General features: G+C 41.1%; 1 protein-coding gene across 5 annotated transcripts; it reads right to left on the reverse strand.

Moving 5' to 3' along the window:
- Positions 1-265: 265 nt before the first annotated feature.
- On the reverse strand, positions 266-21,804 carry BROX (BRO1 domain and CAAX motif containing). 5 transcript variants are annotated; one of them, XM_066237700.1, is made up of 14 exons: positions 21,429-21,804; positions 20,918-21,027; positions 19,446-19,562; positions 18,204-18,310; positions 17,597-17,693; positions 14,379-14,474; positions 13,205-13,277; positions 11,995-12,100; positions 11,195-11,284; positions 7,579-7,664; positions 6,562-6,643; positions 5,680-5,830; positions 4,096-4,255; positions 266-2,785 (listed from the first exon to the last, which is right to left on the reverse strand). In XM_066237700.1, the coding sequence occupies exons 3-14, from the start codon at positions 19,544-19,546 to the stop codon at positions 2,699-2,701; spliced, it is 1,236 nt and encodes a 411-aa protein (XP_066093797.1). In that variant the 5' UTR covers positions 19,547-19,562; positions 20,918-21,027; positions 21,429-21,804; the 3' UTR covers positions 266-2,698. The 5 variants fall into 5 exon arrangements, with proteins under 5 accessions (XP_066093797.1, XP_066093788.1, XP_066093816.1 ...); XM_066237691.1 differs by having other exon boundaries at positions 20,918-21,056; XM_066237719.1 differs by having other exon boundaries at positions 20,833-21,056.
- Between the last annotated feature and the right edge of the window lie 72 nt (positions 21,805-21,876).

Below are 21,876 nucleotides of genomic sequence, written 5' to 3' on the forward strand. Positions count from 1 at the left end.
TCGGTAAATACTAGGAATAAGATATGTACAGGCCAATCAAAATCCTACTTTGAGATTAAGAGGTGGTAAGTACCAATAAAAAGAAACCAAATAGGTCAAGGCATGTTGAAGATTTAATAAACTCATGGAGCATAAAACAACTGATAAAAATGTTGTCATTTAAAAATATTACTGTGAAAAGTTATGTTTGCATTGTATTAACTCTTACTGGATTAAAAAACTGTAAAATTATTTACAGAAAAGCAAATAAAAATTCTAATGAAACTGTACGTAAAGTTACTTTTATTTTCATAAATAAAAAGATAATTCATTATACAAACATCACTTTGCGCAGAATGTTAGCTGTCACCTGCTTTAAATGAAGTATGAAATGTTTGTAATAGCAAATTGCTACCTCTCTATAACCTTCATGCCACTTCTGTACATTTCTCAGCTTCCCAAAATTTCCAATACTATTTCAAAGAATATGATAAATAACAGGATATTTTAGTCCCAAGACGCCCCCTTTGCTGAGTTGATAGAAATACCTGTTTATGTCAAAGTTACCAATTATAAATTAACATCATTATTTAGTGCATATTGCAAAAGCAGCGAGCGTGACATGTTTTCATTCCACTGTGGTAGTAGGGTCCACAACAGTGTCAATATAAAAGTTTAGCAGTGGTAGAGCGTCGGCCTGGCGTGCAGAAGTCCCGGGTTCGATTCCCAGCCAGGGCACACAGGAGAAGCGCCCATCTGCTTCTCCACCCCTCCCCCTCTCCTTCCTCTCTGTATCTCTCTTCCCCTCCCACAGCTGAGGCTCCACTGGAGCAGAGATGGCCTGGGCACTGGGGATGGCTCCTTGGCCTCTGCCCCAGGCGCTAGAGTGGCTCTGGTCGCAACAGAGTGACGCCCCGGAGGGGCAGAGCTTCGCCCCCTGGTGGGCAGAGCATCGCCCCCTGGTGGGTGTGCCGCGTTGGGCGCATGCGGGAGTCTGTCTGACTGTCTCTCCCCATTTCCGGCTTCAGAAAAATACAGAAAAAAAAAAAGTTTAGGAGGTCAGTTGATAAGCACGAGCCCCGAGATAAACAGCCACAAGTGAGAAGTTGGTATCAAGTGCCACTTGTGTTCCGTTAACAGCGCATAGCAGCAAACAGGAAGGATTTTGTCATCAAAATGCAGTAAAATTGAATTAAAATATTTTTTCTGTAGACAACAAGATAAAATTAAGTATCTGTTATCACTCCATGTATTCTGGAGATGGCAGCTTTACATATTAATGTTTTATAGCAAGGAGTATTTCCACGTTATTATTTCTGGTAGCATTTCCATGTAGTAAAAAAAAAAAATTCTATGTAACTTTTTTCAAGAGTGTGAATTATGATTTAAGAAGTCCTTTACTTGAAAAAAATATTGATTCAGAAAGGGATAATCTATTTATTCTTCATAATAAAATGTTCATTCCTGTTTGAACATTCTATGCAGGTTTCACTTATTTCTTGGGGTTGCTGCGTGGATTCAAGGGTTTATCTATGCAAGTGCCTCAGCTCACAGGAAGCTCTCAACATACGCTATTATTATTTCCATTAAGTGAATCAATCCATTTATAACAGGAAAAGTAGCTCTAATGCCCCAGGAAAATAAGTGAGAGAAGATAAACCTAACGAAGGGTGGCTTTTGCTAACGCATCATGTACGCATCCACGTCCACTATATCCCAAGTCTGTGTACATATACACTGAGCTGTTTTAAACATTACAAGCTATTCTGAAGATCATACCGTCTCTGTTTGTCCTATTGAGTTCTTGCTATGGCCTCTGGCCTAAAGCAATACAATTCTGACCTGTATTAGAAAACCATATAAAAACAATGTACACTGAAAGCAGGTAACAAAAGGATTTTACTCTAACTTCTTTAACAAAGAAGTACAGAGTTGCCAATGTGATCCAGGACAACCATTTCCTCTAGGTTTACAGTTTTTCTTTACATCATGCAACATGTGACTTCTTCTAAAGCCTTTCATTCTGGCTCCCCTCACATAGAAACATCACAAGCTGTTACAAAGTTCTGTCCTCTAAGTGAAAAATCCATTAGAAAGAAGCTTGTAAACACCATTGTGTTTAATGAGACTAAAACAAAGTGAAGGGCTACCAGAATAGAAGTAAATTCTTAAAAAGTCTCAACAAACTCATAAACACTGATTATTGAGTAAATTATCGATTCATATGTATAGAAGGGACTGGGTATAAAAATTTTCTGATCTTTATAAGTGACCCTTTTCCATCAGAAAAGATAACTAACTCAATATAATTCTGTGCTACTGTTATGTTTCTGGTTATCAAATAAATGAAAATAGGATTTTTTGTGAGGACAGAAAAACATATCTAAAATCACATGATTTTAGCTTATAATATATTAACCTGTAACTTAATATTATTACCTAGAGTTCAGGGGGTAGGAGGAACCCAACCCTCAAATACATTCTTCAGAGGCAAAATAAAACATTCGCATGTTGTCCTGGTTAAAAGGCGTGTAGAAACAAAGCTTGAAACTTCACCAGTCTATCAACGATCTAGAACAACTAAACTGAAGGCAGATTCCCTCTGAATGTACTAAATTATTCTACAGGATTCAGAGAAATCATTTCAAGAACTATGAACTGAAGGTCCATGTTATCTTATCCACTAGCAGAGAGTCCAAACGCACAGTACTGATGGACTTTAGGAGATGGAGCACCCGGTGTCCTTGAGAGGTTTGACATCTGGTTCTTTGACAGGCTTCACCGCTTCTTCTGGTTTCAGTTTGGTCTGGGGAGAAAGAAAAATCGGATGTAAGAATATACACTAAGACTTGGCAAACAAACACTAGATGTCTTCTACTTCTGATTTTTAAAAGATACTACATGAAATGATACAACATTGAGTTGAACAAAACTGTTCTAAAAGCTACCTATCAATTCAAGACATAATTGGAAGGCACCATATTGGTGAGGATGAAAACCAATGGGTAGGCAAAACTCAAGCTAATATTCATCTCTTCTTTCTGCCAAAGAAGAAACTGAGCGGGCCTTGGCCGGTTGGCTCAGTGGTAGAGCGTCGGCCTGGCATGCGGGAGTCCCAGGTTCGATTCCCGGCCAGGGCACACAGGAGAAGTGCCCATCTGCTTCTCCACCCCTTCCCCTCTCCTTCCTCTCTTGTCTCTCACTTCCCCTCCCGCAGCCAAGGCTCCACTGGAGCAAAGTTTGCCCGGGCGCTGAGGATGGCTCTGTGGCCTCTGCCTCAGGCGCTAGAATGGCTCTGATTGCGGCAGAGCGATGCCCCAGATGGGCAGAGCATCGCCCCCTGGTGGGCATGCCGGGTGGATCCTGGTCAGGCGCATACGGGAGTCTGTCTGACTGCCTCCCCGTTTCCAGCTTCGGAAAAATGCAAAAAAAAAAAAAGAAGAAGAAGAAACCGAGCGATGAATTTAAGCATTAGGAACCTTTAAGTTTGGAAATCACTTGTGACAGTAACAGCCCACCTCTGAGAGCATTATTCTGGAGGATGAACAGGACACAAAGATAGTTATTTTAAGGAATAATGGTTTTAGTGTGGATAGGAAATGATATGAAATTACCCAATATCAAGGAAGGATTAATTCCCTCTCCCTTTTTTTTACTAATCTCTCCCTCTCTTGGGAGGTCAAGTGTCAACATTTCCACTTAATCTACCATTAGTACAGCAAGGTACTTAGATATACATGAATAAAAGCATATTTTACCCCCTAAATGATTTCACTGAAATGGTGAAATTAGGTCAAATTCTCAGTTACCCTGCACTAGCTAAATCAAGAACAGACTATTGCTATAGCAATATTAGCACAGATGAACCATCCTTCTTAGACCTGTTCTCCCACACTTTTCTTAAGGGTGGCTCTAACAACTTGGAAAAAAAGGCAAGACCATGTGCTGAAAACAAGGTAGAAAATCAGGAGACAACAAAGGCCAATAGGTCTACCATAGATTTTACTGCTGCAGTCGGCTAATTCATACATATCTACTTATAGAGAGAATAATATCAGCATGACTCTGAATTCTTTTTATACTTTTGTGAATGAACAGAAAAACCCAATCTCATACAGTGTCCTCCTTGGGCCTTTTGGTGAGATCGAACGCAGCCAGCGTCTCTGGGGTCCAGTGCGTACTTGTTGGTGGAAATTCGAAAGGTACAGGCTCTACAAGACCGTAATTGGCTTTGAGTTCTAGTTGTGGAGCTTCTGTTGGAATTTTCTGAAAGTAACTGCAAAAAGCCATTTAAACAGCCATTTATTCATTCATTCATTAACTATTTGCGTCTCTATTACATGTAAGGCCTTATGCAAGAAAAAGACAATGTAATGATAAAGAAGACAGATTTTCTTTTTTTTTTAAATTTTTTATTTATTTATTCATTTTTAAAGAGGACAGAGAGAGGGAGAGAGACAGAGAGAGAGAGAAGGGGGGAGGAGCTGGAAGCATCAACTCCCATATGTGCCTTGACCAGGCAAGCCCAGGGTTTCGAACCAGCGACCTCAGCATTTCCAGGTCGATGTTTTATCCACTGCGCCACCACAGGTCAGGCCGAAGACAGATTTTCTTGTCTCGTGCAGCTTACCGATAAGTGGTAAGTGCATGAGTGAGACAGGAAATCTTGTCGATGATGATGCAGTGCCGTGGGAGCACACAGGGGCAGTGAACCCAGGCCTGGGCACAGGGTTGCTTCCCAGAGGAAGGGACAGAAGTTATACTCAGGGAGTGAAAGCACTTAGCATGACCAGACACAGGATATAAGAGGAAGAGTGGAAGGGATAAAAGCAGGGGGAAAATTGGGGTGAACTTTGCAGCCTGCTGTTGAAAAGTTGTCTTTTTTGTTCACATATTTGCTATTGGAGCTTTATTTAGAATCATAAAAAGAAACCTGATGGAAATAAACTCCACGAAAAACAAATACCACCTATGTGTAAGAGAATGCAATGTGACTGAGGGCCAAAAAGACACCCCTCTGAATGAAGAGACGCGCGACATCTGATGTAAGGCACTCAATGAAGGGGTGTGGTTTTATATTCTCTGCGCCTCACTCTGTAGTTTTTCCATATTGAGCACTTATTTTCCTACTTCTGATTATTTTGTAATTTTAAAATGGGAACTTTAAAAATCTTTAAAAAAAAATTGCACCTACCAACCGACATAGATAGGTATAGTTTGAACAATGCTGATTTAATAATGAATACTTAATTTCACAGTTTCCAGGTGGCAGACAGCAGAGAGGTGAACATACAGGGAGCTGTGAGGACACACAGAACGGATGGAGAAGGAACAGCAGGGAGGCAAAGACAAAGACCAGTATAAGGTGCAATAAATGAACAATTTAAAATTTAAAATCTGCTTTTATAGATCAGGAGCAGAATAAATCAAGTCCAACATAGGTGAACATCATTGCCAATTTAAAGAGAAGATTAATGCTAATCTTAACTGCAATTAGATATAAAATCTTTGAAAATAGATCCATGCATACAGTCTGCCCTCCTCATCTGGGAATCACAAACCACGGATTGAAAAGTTAGAGGTATTAACCAAAAAAAACCTTGTATACAAGTGGACCTAAGCTGTTCAAACCTGTGTCTTTCAAGAGTCAACCAATATACTATTATTACTATTACTAAAATAACACTAAGCTGTACTCACATAAACCCATTTTCTCTCTGACATTTTTCTAGGGTATTCTTCACAAGACTTCCAAGTTTCCTAAAGAACAAGTGTCCAGAAGGTTTGACTGTGGGTCCAGGTCCTTTGGTTTCTCCATATTCTTTGCATAATGCTTCTGCCTTTGCATAAACTGCATGCGAGAGGGACAGCAAGTCATTTGACTGTAACTCATTATTGATTATTGATACTAAAAAGGTTTTAAATCATAGATGGTAAGCAATGTTACTGCTCTTTACTTAGTATGAGAGTGATGCCAACACAGTGCAAGGGGAGGGGGACTCCTCTCTACGGATTCTGGGTTTCTGAAACATTTTTTATTTCTTCCAATTACATCCCTCATTCCCATTGCCTTTCATGAACTCAGCCAAAATCTCTTTTAACTGCCTCTCTCCTTTGTGATAAAACATTTGTTTTTAAAAAGGGAGGCAAAGTCCTGGCCGGTTGGCTCAGCGGTAGAGCGTCGGCCTAGCGAGCGGAGGACCCGGGTTCGATTCCCGGCCAGGGCACACAGGAGAAGCGCCCATTTGCTTCTCCACCCCTCCGCCGCGCTTTCCTCTCTGTCTCTCTCTTCCCCTCCCGCAGCCAAGGCTCCATTGGAGCAAAGATGGCCCGGGCGCTGGGGATGGCTCTGTGGCCTCTGCCCCAGGTGCTAGAGTGGCTCTGGTCGCAACATGGCGACGCCCAGGATGGGCAGAGCATCGCCCCCTGGTGGTCAGAGCGTCGCCCCATGGTGGGCGTGCCGGGTGGATCCCGGTCGGGCACATGCGGGAGTCTGTCTGACTGTCTCTCCCTGTTTCCAGCTTCAGAAAAATGAAAAAAAAAAAAAAAAAAGGGAGGCAATATTTTGGCAGGAATACTTACATTTTTCTGCTTCTTGGAGAGACCGGATTGCGTCACCACACTTATCACTGGCCAACAAGGTCTGCCCATGGTAACAGTAAGCCTGACAAAAGACACACAAATGTTTACTCATTCTCTCCACAAAGGATGCTCTCCATGACCAGTTTCATATATACATGGGATAAATCGCTGCCTTTGTCCATTGTTAAAGTATCAATGCAATCCCTTACATGTATTTACTTGAATAAACCTTCTCCCATCTCTTTATTGATGCAATTACATCAAGCCTTTGAGTGAAGTTAGCCTTTCGACCACGGGCTGACAGCGAAATGCATTTGCTGAGCCTGTTCCCAAAATTAGGGCATTGTGGGTAAAGGAGGGAAATCATGTGCTGATGGAGAGGGAGGACTGCACTTAGGATTAAACAGGTTTAAAGAGAAAGGTATCAGCATGAAGTCGGACATGTTCACTCTTTAAACGTCTACATCAATGTAAGGACAGCACACGTGGTTTATCCCTGAAAAGAGATTATAAGGCATAGGACATGAAAAGATCTACTTAGATCTGAAAAAGGTTTTTAATTATCTCTCATATGATAGACTAACCAAGAAAATACACAATTTTTTTTGGTAGGTGTAAGAGACAAAATGTAACTTCCAAAAGAGAGCTTATTATTGGTTCTTCACTAACGCAGGTGGATCTATAACATGGTGTACCTTAGGATTAGAATTAGTACATGTCTTTCTTTCTCAATGTATAGGATGAAATGAGACATTTCTCATTATGCATGCAGAAGGTTCCAGCTTAAGAGTGGGTTTCAATGAAACCGTAACTCCATGGCTAGAACCCAGTTCTAAATTCTCCATCTCTTTCCACCCACTGGCGTTCACAATGGCTGGCTGCCCCGACCGCCTGCAAACATTTACTGAGTGCTGTCCGTTATTCGTAGAATGAGAATTAAGGGTCTGGAGTTTGACTTAGCTGGCATTCACAGGGCTAAACACTCATTTTTCACTGTCGCAGGTCGTAAATACTCACATAAGCTGTGTAGAAGCACATTTTCAAGAGAAGGTATTTCCTCCATTTAGCAGAGTATGCAGGCTCCAAACTGGATAAAGTATGATCTAAAGTTACATTTTAAAAAGCAAAGTATCATTTCACCCTGATTCACTAGAAGACTTTTAGTTCATGTGTTCAGGTGCTAAAAGCAAATGCCATTCAAGTCTAAAACTCAAGCACTTACACTTTTTTAAAAAAACCTTGCTTTTTTTAGTGATTTATTTTTCTAATAACTATATTTTCACTACATAGTAAGATTGGTTTAATACCATGGCCCTTATTTGATTTTTGATGGTTAATGTAACTTAAGCTTAACACAATGATAAAACTAGCTATAACTAAGAATTTCAAGGTAAACATAAATTATACTATTATGTTGCCTATTTTTTTCAAGTTTATATAGCGATGCAAAGAGCAGTCTAGTTGGCCATGTGAGAAACATGCAGGACCCTCTCTTAACTCTCATTTATCCCCTATCACTGACCCGTGCAGGAACACACACTCACATGCAGGACCCTCTCTTAACTCTCATTTATCCCCTATCACTGACCCGTGCAGGAAACACACACTCACATGCAGGACCCTCTCTTAACTCTCATTTATCCCCTATCACTGACCCTTGCAGGAACACACACTCACATGCAGGACCCTCTCTTAACTCTCATTTATCCCCTATCACTGACCCTTGCAGGAACACACACTCACATGCAGGACCCTCTCTTAACTCTCATTTATCCCTTATCACTGACCCGTGCAGGAAACACACACTCACATGCAGGACCCTCTCTTAACTCTCATTTATCCCCTATCACTGACCCGTGCAGGAACACACACTCACATGCAGGACCCTCTCTTAACTCTCATTTATCCCCTATCACTGACCCGTGCAGGAACACACACTCACATTCAGGACCCTCTCTTAACTCTCATTTATCCCCTATCACTGACCCTTGCAGGAACACACACTCACATGCAGGACCCTCTCTTAACTCTCATTTATCCCCTATCACTGACCCTTGCAGGAACACACACTCACATGCAGGACCCTCTCTTAACTCTCATTTATCCCCTATCACTGACCCGTGCAGGAAACACACACTCACATGCAGGACCCTCTCTTAACTCTCATTTATCCCCTATCACTGACCCTTGCAGGAACACACACTCACATGCAGGACCCTCTCTTAACTCTCATTTATCCCCTATCACTGACCCGTGCAGGAAACACACACTCACATGCAGGACCCTCTCTTAACTCTCATTTATCCCCTATCACTGACCCGTGCAGGAAACACACACTCACATGCAGGACCCTCTCTTAACTCTCATTTATCCCCTATCACTGACCCGTGCAGGAACACACACTCACATGCAGGACCCTCTCTTAACTCTCATTTATCCCCTATCACTGACCCGTGCAGGAACACACACTCACATGCAGGACCCTCTCTTAACTCTCATTTATCCCCTATCACTGACCCGTGCAGGAACACACACTCACATGCAGGACCCTCTCTTAACTCTCATTTATCCCCTATCACTGACCCGTGCAGGAAACACACACTCACATGCAGGACCCTCTCTTAACTCTCATTTATCCCCTATCACTGACCCGTGCAGGAACACACACTCACATGCAGGACCCTCTCTTAACTCTCATTTATCCCCTATCACTGACCCTTGCAGGAACACACACACACATGCAGGACCCTCTCTTAACTCTCATTTATCCCCTATCACTGACCCGTGCAGGAACACACACTCACATGCAGGACCCTCTCTTAACTCTCATTTATCCCCTATCACTGACCCGTGCAGGAACACACACTCACATGCAGGACCCTCTCTTAACTCTCATTTATCCCCTATCACTGACCCGTGCAGGAACACACACTCACATGCAGGACCCTCTCTTAACTCTCATTTATCCCCTATCACTGACCCGTGCAGGAACACACACTCACATGCAGGACCCTCTCTTAACTCTCATTTATCCCCTATCACTGACCCGTGCAGGAACACACACTCACATGCAGGACCCTCTCTTAACTCTCATTTATCCCCTATCACTGACCCGTGCAGGAACACACACTCACATGCAGGACCCTCTCTTAACTCTCATTTATCCCCTATCACTGACCCTTGCAGGAACACACACTCACATGCAGGACCCTCTCTTAACTCTCATTTATCCCCTATCACTGACCCGTGCAGGAACACACACTCACATGCAGGACCCTCTCTTAACTCTCATTTATCCCCTATCACTGACCCGTGCAGGAACACACACTCACATGCAGGACCCTCTCTTAACTCTCATTTATCCCCTATCACTGACCCGTGCAGGAACACACACTCACATGCAGGACCCTCTCTTAACTCTCATTTATCCCCTATCACTGACCCGTGCAGGAACACACACTCACATGCAGGACCCTCTCTTAACTCTCATTTATCCCCTATCACTGACCCGTGCAGGAACACACACTCACATGCCCGGCCGCACCGCTCTCAAGTCTACTTTTTCCTCCCCGTTTCCAACTTTGCTGTCTTTGTCAAAGCTTTCGTTGTTTTCTCCTTAGACAAGCGCCATTCCTTCCTAAATGCTAAGTAGTCAGCCCACCAGTGCTTCACCTAGCATACCTACTTCTCATCTTACAACCACAGGGACCCTTTTTAAAGTCAAATTGAATCAAGTCAGATTCACTTGGTATCTTTGAATGGGTTCCCTGTATCATCTACTGATTGAGGCCAAACTTCTCAGGCTTCTGAACCAACTCATGATCTCACACGTCATACTTTCCCAACGTTTCCTCACAGCACTCATCCTGTGTTTTAGCCAACAGCATCCGCTTGAAGGTCCCAAAAGGAGCTATGGTCCTTTTCATCTCTGTACACACGACAGAGCGTTCTCCTCTCCCCATCCTCTAAACTTCCTGGCAAACTGAGCTTCTATTTATATTTCAGAATAAGGCTGAAACACTACTTGAGGTAGGAAGCTTTCTCTAGCATGCCCAGATCCTTAAGTTTTCATTTTGCTGCTGTAACATCTTATTTCAGGCTATAATCATGTATTTGTCTCCTTCCCTAGACTGAGAATCTTTTCTACTGACCTTTGTATATCCAGCAACTAAAATATTAACCATTCCATAAATAGAAACATATATATAATTCCTAAATAAGTGAATGAAAAGTAGCCTAATGAGCAGAACCCAGTTCTAGTCCCAGCCTCCTACCTAACAGTTAAATTACGGACCAGTTATGTTCCTTCTCTGGATTTTAGCTTCATATTTCACTGAGAGAAACTCTCAGAAAATTTTCAAAAACAAACTACCTGTATAATGAGTAGATATAACTGGTTACAAAGTATAGCATCATCCTTTCCATTAGAAGCAATGTAGCATGATTAACTGTGACAGCTCTAATCCTTTTATTTTCTTTTAAACAAAATTTATAAAAATAATGTAGATATTATTTGACTTTCGCAAATAATGAAAAATCTGAGAATCTTTCTGATGTGACTGGTCCCTATTTAGCCAAGAGGTTAACCTGAAAATCTAGACTAAAACTTCCAACAACAGGATTATAAACTTACCAGCTTTTTGGTAGAAATTGGCTGTCTCATAGGCCAGCGCAGCGATCAGTCCAGGAGCGTGTTTTAGCTCAATTGCTCGAGCAATTGTTACTGCAAACAACATACAATATGAGGAATATACAACTAAGTTCACTTGTATTCACTCCGAGTTCAATTCTAACAGCAAAGAGTCCGACAATCTATTTGGGGTTTTAATAGTTTGTTAAAAGTTTTAACATGAAAAGTAAGCCACAGAAAATGCAAACATAAACAGGAAACACTGAGCTGGTTGGTTCCGATACCATTTCTTTATATAAATGACTAGCCAATTACCAGCTGATCTCAGAAAATTACTACTGGAGAATAGCATGGTGCGAGAGGAAACAGGTATGTCACGGTGCTGGAATCAGACACATAGCAAAACAAAAGCCTCCACAGTTCATTTACTGTTTTCACCTACGTCTGCATTTATTTCCTGCCACTGACAGGTGACAATTTCAAGGCAACCCAAACAGTCAAAGACAAAAGGACTGAGCAAGGTGGAGGAGGCCGAGATGAGCTGAAGATTGAATTTTCTGCTGCCAGAAACAGCATGAAATCAAAATCCTCTTAAAAAGGGCCATGAAATTGTGAGGTCCTTTCCTGCCAACTAAAAATGAAGGCAAATGTTAAGAGTAAAATTATTCCTCACTATAAACTTTTCAAAACCTGAAACTCAATTCCAGCTAATTCTGATTAAAAAACAACAACAGACTTTCTTTTTAATGCCGACACAGACATTCCTCAAAAAAGAAAAAAAAATCTTACAATATTTAGGATACCTTCTTGGGCTTCAGCCTGACACTGGACAACATAAGCTTCTAGGAGCCGTGCTTCTAAATCTCTCCCCTTCTCTGCAGGTGTGATAAGCTTTGGGATTTCACTTTCCTGCAAGAGAAAAAAAAAAAGAAACCACATTTATTTTAACCCACTTGTGAGAGATGAAGAAAAGGGAAGCTGATATTGGTTTGGGGATTTGTCAGAAATTTAGGTTACTAACAGAAACTGTGTAAAAAACCAATATTAAGCTTACAGAGAATAAAAGGCTTCTGTGTAACAAAACTTTCAAAGCTTTTTATAAGCTTTTGTAAAGATAAATTCAAAGGTAAAATTTGGGTCTTAATAGATTGGTTAGTCAAGTCATATTTTCAACCTTGAAAATTTTTGACTGAAATAGTAACCAAAGTTGTTCTCTCTTGCATGGCAGGTGGCCCTGGTCAATAACTACAATTCTATAACTAACTCAGGATCACAGCTTTTCAATCACTATAAAGGCATCTTTGCATAAGAAAACCCAATATGGGTCTCCAGGAAATAGTGGTTTCATTAGAATGAGGTATGGGCAATTCTGGCTGGAAATATATTAATCCTTCCCCTGATTCTCTGCATATCTTCAGTTTAATTTAAGAGTTGTGTACTGATTGCCCCTTTGCTGTTCTCCAAGACACAGGAAAACACAGAGCAGCTCAATGCTGCAGAGCCAGGGCTGCTCGTGGCCTCTGATGTAGACAGCAAAGATGAGTATAGCCAGCAGGTTCCACGCTTTGCTTTCTACCTTTTCAGGAGAGACAGAAAAATATTCTCTAAAATGGACATTCACTAGTCTATAATTGGCTGCACTCATCAACAAGGTACTTCACATAAGGAAACAACCAGAACACATACTAGTACTTTTTGCTACACTTTTTTTAATTGATTGCTTTTAGAGAGACAGAGACAAGGGAGGGAGAGAGGGAGAGAAGCATTCATTTGTTGGACCACTTAGTTGTGCATTCATGGTCGCTTTCCGTGGGTGCCCTGACCAGGGATGGAACGAACCCTCAAATCTTGGTGTTTTGGGACGACGCTAAATGACTGAGCTAACTAGGGCCCATACTAGCACTTTTTATATAACAATATAATGTCTTCTTCCCACCTTCCCTGCCAAAAAATAAATTTAAAAAAATTATTAAAAAATTAAAGCATTAGAAATATATTTTAGTATTATTTTACCTTTAAATGCTTAAAAATCCCCGCTGCAATTTTTAGGCTTCGGTGGACGTCCTTTGCTTCCTCTTCTGTGATGCTTCAAGACAGTGGTTACATTACTTAGAGGGGATAAGCCCATTTCCAGTATTCAAACCCACATCTAATACATTAGCTTAAAACCAAATTCGTCTTTGGTGTTTCTCACCACTAGTTTTCCTCCTTTTAGAAAATCTAATTTGATATTTAACAAATGCCCAGGAAAAATATCCAGACGAGACTACAAATGAAAAAAGAGACCCGTCTGGAGGTCTGAACAAAGGCTTCTTGTTCTTCTTTCCCGATAAGCTTCTGTGCATACACAGGAATAACATATTACACTGAATACATGCACACACTTGGAAAACACACAAACATAATATTCACTCCTCTGCTCTTGTTTTAATCACTTAAATTTCTTTAGAGATTTTACGTCCGCATATATAATAAAATTCAACTTCATTTTTACTTATTCATTAAATTTATTGGGGTGACATTGGTTAATAAAATTATATAGGTTTCAGGTGTATAAGTCTATAAGATAGCCTCTGTATATGGTACGGTGTGTTCACCAACTCAAGTCTCCTCCATCTACTTCATTTTAAATGGCTGCATACTGTTGCCGTGTTTGGATGCACCAGAGCTGATAATGGATTTTATATTGCTAGTATCGACTTTTACTATTATAAAAACTATATCTCATTTTATTTCACAGTTCTTAAATCCTTCAAAACATCTTCTGCACACTTATAAGCCTTAGTATTTCTTTTTCTGTTTATGTCCTTTGCTTACTTTCACTTGACTCGTCAGTCTCTTCCTTGTTGATTTGTAAGAGTATACATTAATTGTTTGTAATATGCAATGCACTTTTTGACCCATTTGTTATTGTAAAAATTCTGTTTTTGGTACTTTAACACGGTCAAATATTCAACCTTTTTCTTTTCTTGGTTTAGGGTTTTATTTAGAAAGACCTTCCCCATGACAACATTAGTATTTTTCCCCCTTTTGACACTGGGCCCCATAATTCTGTTACTTAAAAACTAACATTACGAGACAACCTTTCATTTATCAGAGTGGTACTTTTTATCAATAGCTGAGACAAAACTCTTTATCTTGGGGAAAAATAAAACGTATGTACATAAACCGTCTCCTTTTAACTTACTTTTCTTTTCCAGCCAGTCTTGAAGCATATTTGGTATACCATAAAGCTATATTAAATCCCATGGAAATTAGTTCAAAAACAGCATCCTGCTGGGCACTGGAATTATAAACAGGATCATTAAGTTCTGTGAATCACTAAGACAGCACTCCATAGTGCCTACTGTACATCCAACTAAAAATTACAGAGAATTATAGCTAACTGAAAAATGAAGAAAACAGTCATTGTGTTTAACACAGATGGGGAGATAAGACACATAATTAACAATGAATGATTCAACACAATGGCCCAGTAACATGAGACCAGTAGTTGTTCCCAAAGGTTACTATACACTGAGTAGCTTTAACAACACAGATTTCTGGGACTTAACCCCAGAGAGTCAGAAAGTCTGGAAAGGGCTCAGAATCTGCATTTTTAACAAGTACCCAGTTAACTGTGAAGCCGGTGGGTATATACCACATTTTAAGAAAAAGGAAGCAGAGGAGAGATGGTTTCAGGCTAGAAAACTGAAGAAGGCTCAATGGTATTCACAGAATCTGACTTGTGCCTTGGAAGATGGTTCAGAGGGCAGCAGAAGGGCATCCCGGGTGCGGGAACAATGCTATTAAGGCACAAGAAAGTGTCAAGATTTTTCGGACAGCAGACACCCAACCAGCTTTATTGGAGCAGATGGTTTGTAAAAAGCAATCGAGGAACAGAGGGCAAGAAACCACGCTAGAGAGAAGCTGAGGAGAATTTGCAGTGCTATCAATCAGCACACTACAAAGCAAAAGGTATTAGTTATATCAGGTATATTTTATATCTTGTTCCCTTCATATTCTGTTACTAATTATGACACAAAGGTGCCAAAAGCTTACCAAGCAAATAAGATACTAATTTTTAATCACTATACTTTTGCTAAGACCCTGAAAACTCCCTTATACATTATCTCAATAATCTCAAATGAGGAAGAAAACCAAATACCCTTATTTTACACACATAATATTAATATAAAGAAAAGTTACCCAACAGGAAGAAACTAGAATCATAATTCTACTTTGCTGCCTACATCTTAAAAGGAGTGGAGACATGAAAACTTATCAAAATAAAGAGAAAAGATGTTATAAAACACACTAATTCAAAAATAACTTACAAACTATACTTTTTAATGTCATAACATACAAAAATATGATAGTTATGAACAAACTTCTTAAAATAGTGTTACCCTGCTGAAAAAAAGATTTAATGCATAGTTTAATAGCTTATTCTTTTTACTGTTGAGGACTTGCAAATGAATTACTTCTGGTGATCTTAAGCATCTCCAATTTATAACTTTACTTTTAATTAATGAGATAGTTTTACTGATTTACAGTTTCATGAACAATTCCCTTTTTCCCTTCATTTATTTCAATCTGCCTCACCCCAAACATTCCACTTTTATTGTTCCACACATCTAAGTAGCATACATACAGTTGAAAAAACACTTCAGAAAAGACATATTCATTCTATACTCAGTACATTTTCTATTGCATATAAGTAGCAATCAAGGACAAAGTAACTTAAAAATCTCAGATGTACTGAATATTCAGTATTCTTATTTAAGGCGTTTGTCACATAATTTTGTACTGTCTCATAAAACTATGCTGAGAAACGTTGTTACAAGAATCAACAATTGGCATGGAAAAAGTGCCAAATGTATATAGTACAAAATACCTTAGAATCTGCCAAAGTTTTTTGTTTTTTTTTAATCAAGTGAGAGGCAGGGAGGCAGACAGACAGACTCCTGCATGTACCCTGACAGGGATCCACCCATGAAGCCCTGTGTGAGGCTGATATTCTGTCCATCTGGGGACACTGCTTGGTTGCTCAGCAATAGAGCTATTTTAGCTTCTGGGGCGAGGCCATGGAGCCATCCTCAGCACCCAGGGCCAACTTGCTCATTTGAGCTATGGCTGTGGGAGAGGAAGGAGGGTGGGGAAAGGTGGAGAAGCAGATGGTCACTTCTCCTGTGTACTGTGACTGGGAATCAAACCCAGGACTCCCATATGCTGGGCCAACACTCTACCACTGAGCCAACAAGCCAGGGCCAACCTGTCCGAGTTTTCTAATGCAATAATTATAGTGGTTTCAGTATTTTTTTTTAATCTTTTTAAATAAAAATACTCCTGAATTTTAGAGAAAGTACAAAGGAGTCACATAAAGAAAAACAAGAAAATCAGGACTTGGAAAATCTTAGTATCTCAGAATATTAAAATGAAGAAAGGATCCATAGTCCTCAACTTCATAATCAATTTATGACTTCTACACACAATATTCCCAAGGAAGGAAGGAAACTAACACCAACTGAAAGTCTATTACGTGCCTGGCATTAAATTAGTCACTTAATGTAAATTTTCCTATTCTGTTTCTCATAAAGACCCTCTATCTGTGACCCCAACATACAGTGGAAGCAGATGTTCACACACTAGAAGCCCTGAAATTATATGTAGTCATGTGTGAGCCCCAGGCCCACACTCCTGCCGCTCTAATGCCTGCCCCGGTCTTCCAGCAATCTCCCTTTCCTTCCCATCTGATTTTGGAAAAATCAAACTGAGATAAAAATATACAACCATTTATAATAGCCCAATGACGTGTAAAAAAAAAAGTAGTTAAATAAAAATGTAGCACCATTATGATCTGCTTCCCCTTATAATTAGATCTCTTCTAATTAGTTTCAAGTGAGTGACAATAAAGCTCTGAGAGGAAGTTTTAAAAAATAGAAATAGTGAAGAGAAATGAGAAAGAAACAAATATTGTAGGTCAAAAGCATACGGAGCTGGGGAAGAACTGGGGAGAAAGAGACAGAGAAAGAGAATGACCAGACACATGAATTATCCATCAGAAAACAAAAGTAGGACGAGAAACAAAATCCTGCTCTATGTGAATGTTGGCAAAGACTGAAAGCTAGAACTGGGGGCCAAATTCCCAACCCACTCTGTGTGTGTTATTACAAGTCAAGGCTGTTCAATTCTAGCTACAACTTGTACTAATTATCTGAGAAACAGATTTGGTCCTTGAGAGACATGATATTTTCACTTAACAGACTATTTTAGGAGTGTAGGTGAAATTTTTAAGATTAATTTCCTGAAAGGAGAAAATGCTCATCAGAGTTCTATTTTATTTCTTCATATATAGGAGCTGAGTTAACCATTGGTTAAATAGTTACAAAATGGCTTCAATTTAGTACCATTAGCACTGCTTACCTTGGAACCTGTCCTTGCAACGTATCGGTCCACTTGAAATTTTGAATATATCGTAACTTACTTTCTTGGCTAGATTCGTCCAGTGAATTTATGAAACCTATGAAAAGGTACAAAACATTTCAGTTTTAGAAGTGGTATCAAGAATTCTACTTAGAAAAATGTTCAGATAATGACTTTTCCAGGTACTTGAATGAAACCTCTGACCCCTCTCCCCCTTTCTTTATCTCATACCTTCTCCTGAGGTCACATAACATGAAATACGTTAACATTTAATTTTCAGAATGCTGGAAAAGCCACACACCACCCTTAAATTTTCACATTTCTAAAGCTCAATCATAAAAGACTATATTCTGATTTGAAAAGTCTAAGAATTATTTGTTTATTTATTTATTTATATTGATTTTAAGTGAGAGAGGAAGGGCAGGGAAGAGAGGGGTGAACACAGATCTGTTCCTGTATGTGCCCTGACCAGGGATGGAACCAGCAACCTCTCTACCTTGGGATGATGCTCAAACCAACCGAGCCATCCTGCCAAGGCAAAAGTCTAAGAATGTGAAATTCTGCATAGCTGTTTTTAAGAACTCCGAAGTTCATACAAATAACTAACCTTGTAAAAGTGAAAAATATGAATCTGCTGCATTCTTCATCATTTCTGGATTACAGCTCAAATCAGTGAACAATTCAAGAAGCTGTGCTCTGGACGATCTCAAGTCACTTAGGTGAAACAAGAGACAATAAAGGTAAGCAAGTTATAGAAAAACTAATCTATGGAAAGTATGTAATACCATGTAAAAGTCTCCTCTATTCGCACAACTTTATATCCAATCTTAGATCTACACCATCAGCTCTCACTCAGTCCTGTTCCAGTGCCACATCTTGTTTCAAAAGGCAACCTGCTTAGGGAGGGTTCCAGGAATGACATCACACTGACAACAACTGAAGACACTTATGTGTCAATGACTAAGAAAAGATTAAATTTAAAATGTAAGCATCAAAAGAGTAGGGACTGTATACCCAGAATTTAGTAGGTACCTAGGACAAAGCACATACTCAAAATTCTTTGTTTTTGAGTAAAAGAAGAGTAACATTCCAACTACTTTAAGATTGAGAAGGGCTGTTTTGGTAGAAAGCAGAGACTTAATCTCAAATGGTCTACATGGAGTGTTTATTCATTTCATTGATTATAGCTCTAAGAAAGCTTATTCCAAGAAAATATAGATTAACAATTATATACAGCTGACCAAAATGAAAAGCAATACAATACACAGATGATGTATTATAGAATTATACACCTGAAACCTATATAATTTTATTAACTAATATCACGGCAATAAGTTAAATAAAAAGAAAAAAAAAAGACTACGTAGGACATTAAAGATGTCCTCTGGAATGCAAACAACAAAAAAGCAATGGACCCAGTCTGCTGAACATAGTTTGCCAACACCTCATCTAAGCTATACAATTTATTTAAACTCCTTTCTCCTATATGAACACTCTGACAGTATTCAGGTTGCAGGGTCAGAACGCAATAAATTTACTATCTAACCCATTAACGACACCCAAATACAACTTGGTAGAGTCTCTTGTACTATTATAATACATAACACTTTTATTGTGACTGTGTTAGCCTCTCTGGGACTCACTGGTCTAAAATTAAGGAGCCAAGCCTGCTGACTGCCAAAGTTTAAGTAATCTATGATCTCATTCTTCATGTCATTTATATGTTTGTAAGGAGTCTTAGGTTAGGGACAGTGTGTTATATGCTTCTGTACTGCCCATGGGACCTAAATAAGTATCTTGTATCCAAGGGTGGCTTCATCACTACTTGTTGAGATCGACTAAAACGTACCTGCAAATTTTTGATGCAGCAGGACTAGTGACTATGCCATAGTAGTTAAAAGAAACAGGAGCTGTGGCTTTTAATGGGTTCCTGTGAAACCAATGTGTCATTTTCTCCAGATGTTTCCTATAAACAAAAAGAAATGTGTAAAAGTTAAATAAACAATGTAGACAGTATAAAAATAATGATTTTGAAATTAAAATTTTATGGCAGTATATTTTTACATAAAAAACATTTAAAACATACATATATAAAATGCTTCATTGCCAGAAAGAAGTCAATCTAGTTTTGTCTATTTACAGCAGTCTATGTTTAGATTAGGCCTTTAAAAAAAAATACCATTGGGACATCTGTCCACAATAAATACAATGTTAAAATAGCAAAGCAGTAATGTTTAAACCTTAATGTACATAAAAATCAGAGGGGTATCTTGTTAAAATGCAGGTTCTAATTCAACAGTCTGGGATAGGACCTGAGATGCTGATGTTGCCGGTCCCTAAACTACTACACTTTTGAGTAGCACAGGATATGAAAATACCTACTTCAAGCACCTCCCTTACACTGTTTAATTATTCATGTCAAAACCGGTTTTGGACAGCACCACATTATTTAATAGAATATGCATTGTGTTCTCCATGAGGAACTGAGCAAGTTCACTTATGACTCAAAACATTTAGCAAGTCCTTTTGAAAAAAAATATATAACCTTCTGAACATTATCCATGCAAAACCTCCTTCATAACCTAAATAGAGCATCTACGTACATGTAAATCAAGCCTTCTAGAGATAATGGCACACAATGTCCTTTACTTTGTGGCACCAAATTGTCTACAAATACTCTTTTTTTTTTTTCTGAAGCTGGAAACGGAAATGGGGAGAGACAGTCAGACAGACTCCCGCATGCGCCCGACCGGGATCCACCCGGCACGCCCACCAGGGGGCGATGCTCTGCCCCTCCGGGGCGTCGCTCTATTGCGACCAGAGCCACTCTAGCGCCTGGGGCAGAGGCCACAGAGCCATCCCCAGCGCCCGGGCCATCTTTGCTCCAATGGAGCCTTGGCTGCGGGAGGGGAAGAGAGAGAGAGAGAGAGAGAGGAAGGAGGGGGGCGGGGTGGAGAAGCAAATGGGCGCTTCTCCTATGTGCCCTGGCCGGGAATTGAACCCGGGTCCCCCGCACGCCAGGCCGACGCTCTACCGCTGAGCCAACCGGCCAGGGCTACAAATACTCTTTTAAGGTGGCCTCTCACTTTCTGGATGAATGTCTTAAGTTCTGCATGTCTCTCTGAATTGCATTCTCTGCCCTCTTTTTCCCTTACTGAGACCGGGCACTCCCGATTCCCAGGAATTCGATAGGTGGGGTCGAGGGATGCCACACCCACCCGCAGGTGCCAGGGTACCTTTAGAGCCAACAGTCGGATCGAGGCTATCCCCCGCTTCCACAGGGGGGCCCGACTCCTGACAAGGGTCCCGGGAGGAACCCACCTGAGCGGAGCGCCGAGCTCGGAGTGTGTCCACTTCCTGTTTATCACCAGCCTTTTCCTCCCGTGCCCGTCCCGTCCCGTCCAGTCCCGTTCCGGACCGTAGGCGATGACCTGCGCAGGCGCCAGACCGAGCCGCCCCTCTCTTCCCGATAGGCATTTTTATGGAAAGCCGATATCCCTCTCTCCCCGATAGGCATTTTTATGGAAAGCCGATAGTCTCCAGCCGCGAGGGGCCGGCCGACCACCGCGGAACAAACCCCTATTTAGCTAGAAACCCCCCACGGCAGGGAAGAGGCGGGCAAGGGGATTCCGCGAATCTAACTGTGAATACTGTTGATTCGCGAAGCCAAAACGGATTTCCTTTCTTTCTTTGGTCCCGAGGTATCAAATAAGACTTTTGGGGAACACTACCCGGGAGTCTATGGAGACTGTGTAAAAGGGGGTGACCCCATTGCTTGGAACCCCCCGAGAAGCGACAAGGGTTGGAATCTTCCCGGGAAACGCCTACTTACCGGATTTCTCTGAGCCTGGACAGCAGTCCTCCGAAAGGAAGAAAGGCGGTTTCCGAGCCGGCGGGCGAGAAAGGACGGAGGTGGGGAATCGGGCTACCGAGCTAGGGCGACGGGGCACCGGGCCTGCGCCGAGCCGGGTCACGTGGCCCGGCGGCCATGACAGCGGCCGGGGTGGCCTTGCAGCGCTGGGGGCGGGGGCTGCCGCGTTGTCGCAGCCCCCTCCGCACGCTCTGTCCCCTGGGCCCTGTCCTGGCTGCTCCGCCCTAGTCTTTGCACCTGAGCTGCAGTCCCGTCTCCCTAGAGGGAGAGCAGTGGCGGCCCGAGCCCAGTCTCATCCGCCGAGAACGATGCCCCAATAGCGCCCGGGGCCGCAGGGCTAGCGGGGCGGCCTCAACCTAACCCGGGGCGGGGCCTGGGGGCGGGGTCTCGGGTGGGGTTGGGCCTTGGA

The sequence above is a fragment of the Saccopteryx bilineata genome, chromosome 1 (assembly GCF_036850765.1).
Source record: "Saccopteryx bilineata isolate mSacBil1 chromosome 1, mSacBil1_pri_phased_curated, whole genome shotgun sequence".
In the NCBI taxonomy this organism is placed as follows: Eukaryota; Metazoa; Chordata; class Mammalia; order Chiroptera; family Emballonuridae; genus Saccopteryx; species Saccopteryx bilineata.

What these genes read in the sequence shown, in the direction of transcription:
- BROX (XM_066237709.1), bottom strand. Translation starts at nt 19,546, where the DNA reads ATGACACATTGGTTTCACAGGAACCCATTAAAAGCCACAGCTCCTGTT. An exon ending in TGTGCTTCTACACAGCTTAT is followed by an intron (nt 6,644 to 7,578) that starts GTGAGTATTTAC and finishes GTCTTTTGTCAG; the next exon opens with GCTTACTGTTACCATGGGCA. An exon ending in AAAGGCCCAAGGAGGACACT is followed by an intron (nt 2,786 to 4,095) that starts GTATGAGATTGG and finishes CTTTCTCCCCAG; the next exon opens with ACCAAACTGAAACCAGAAGA.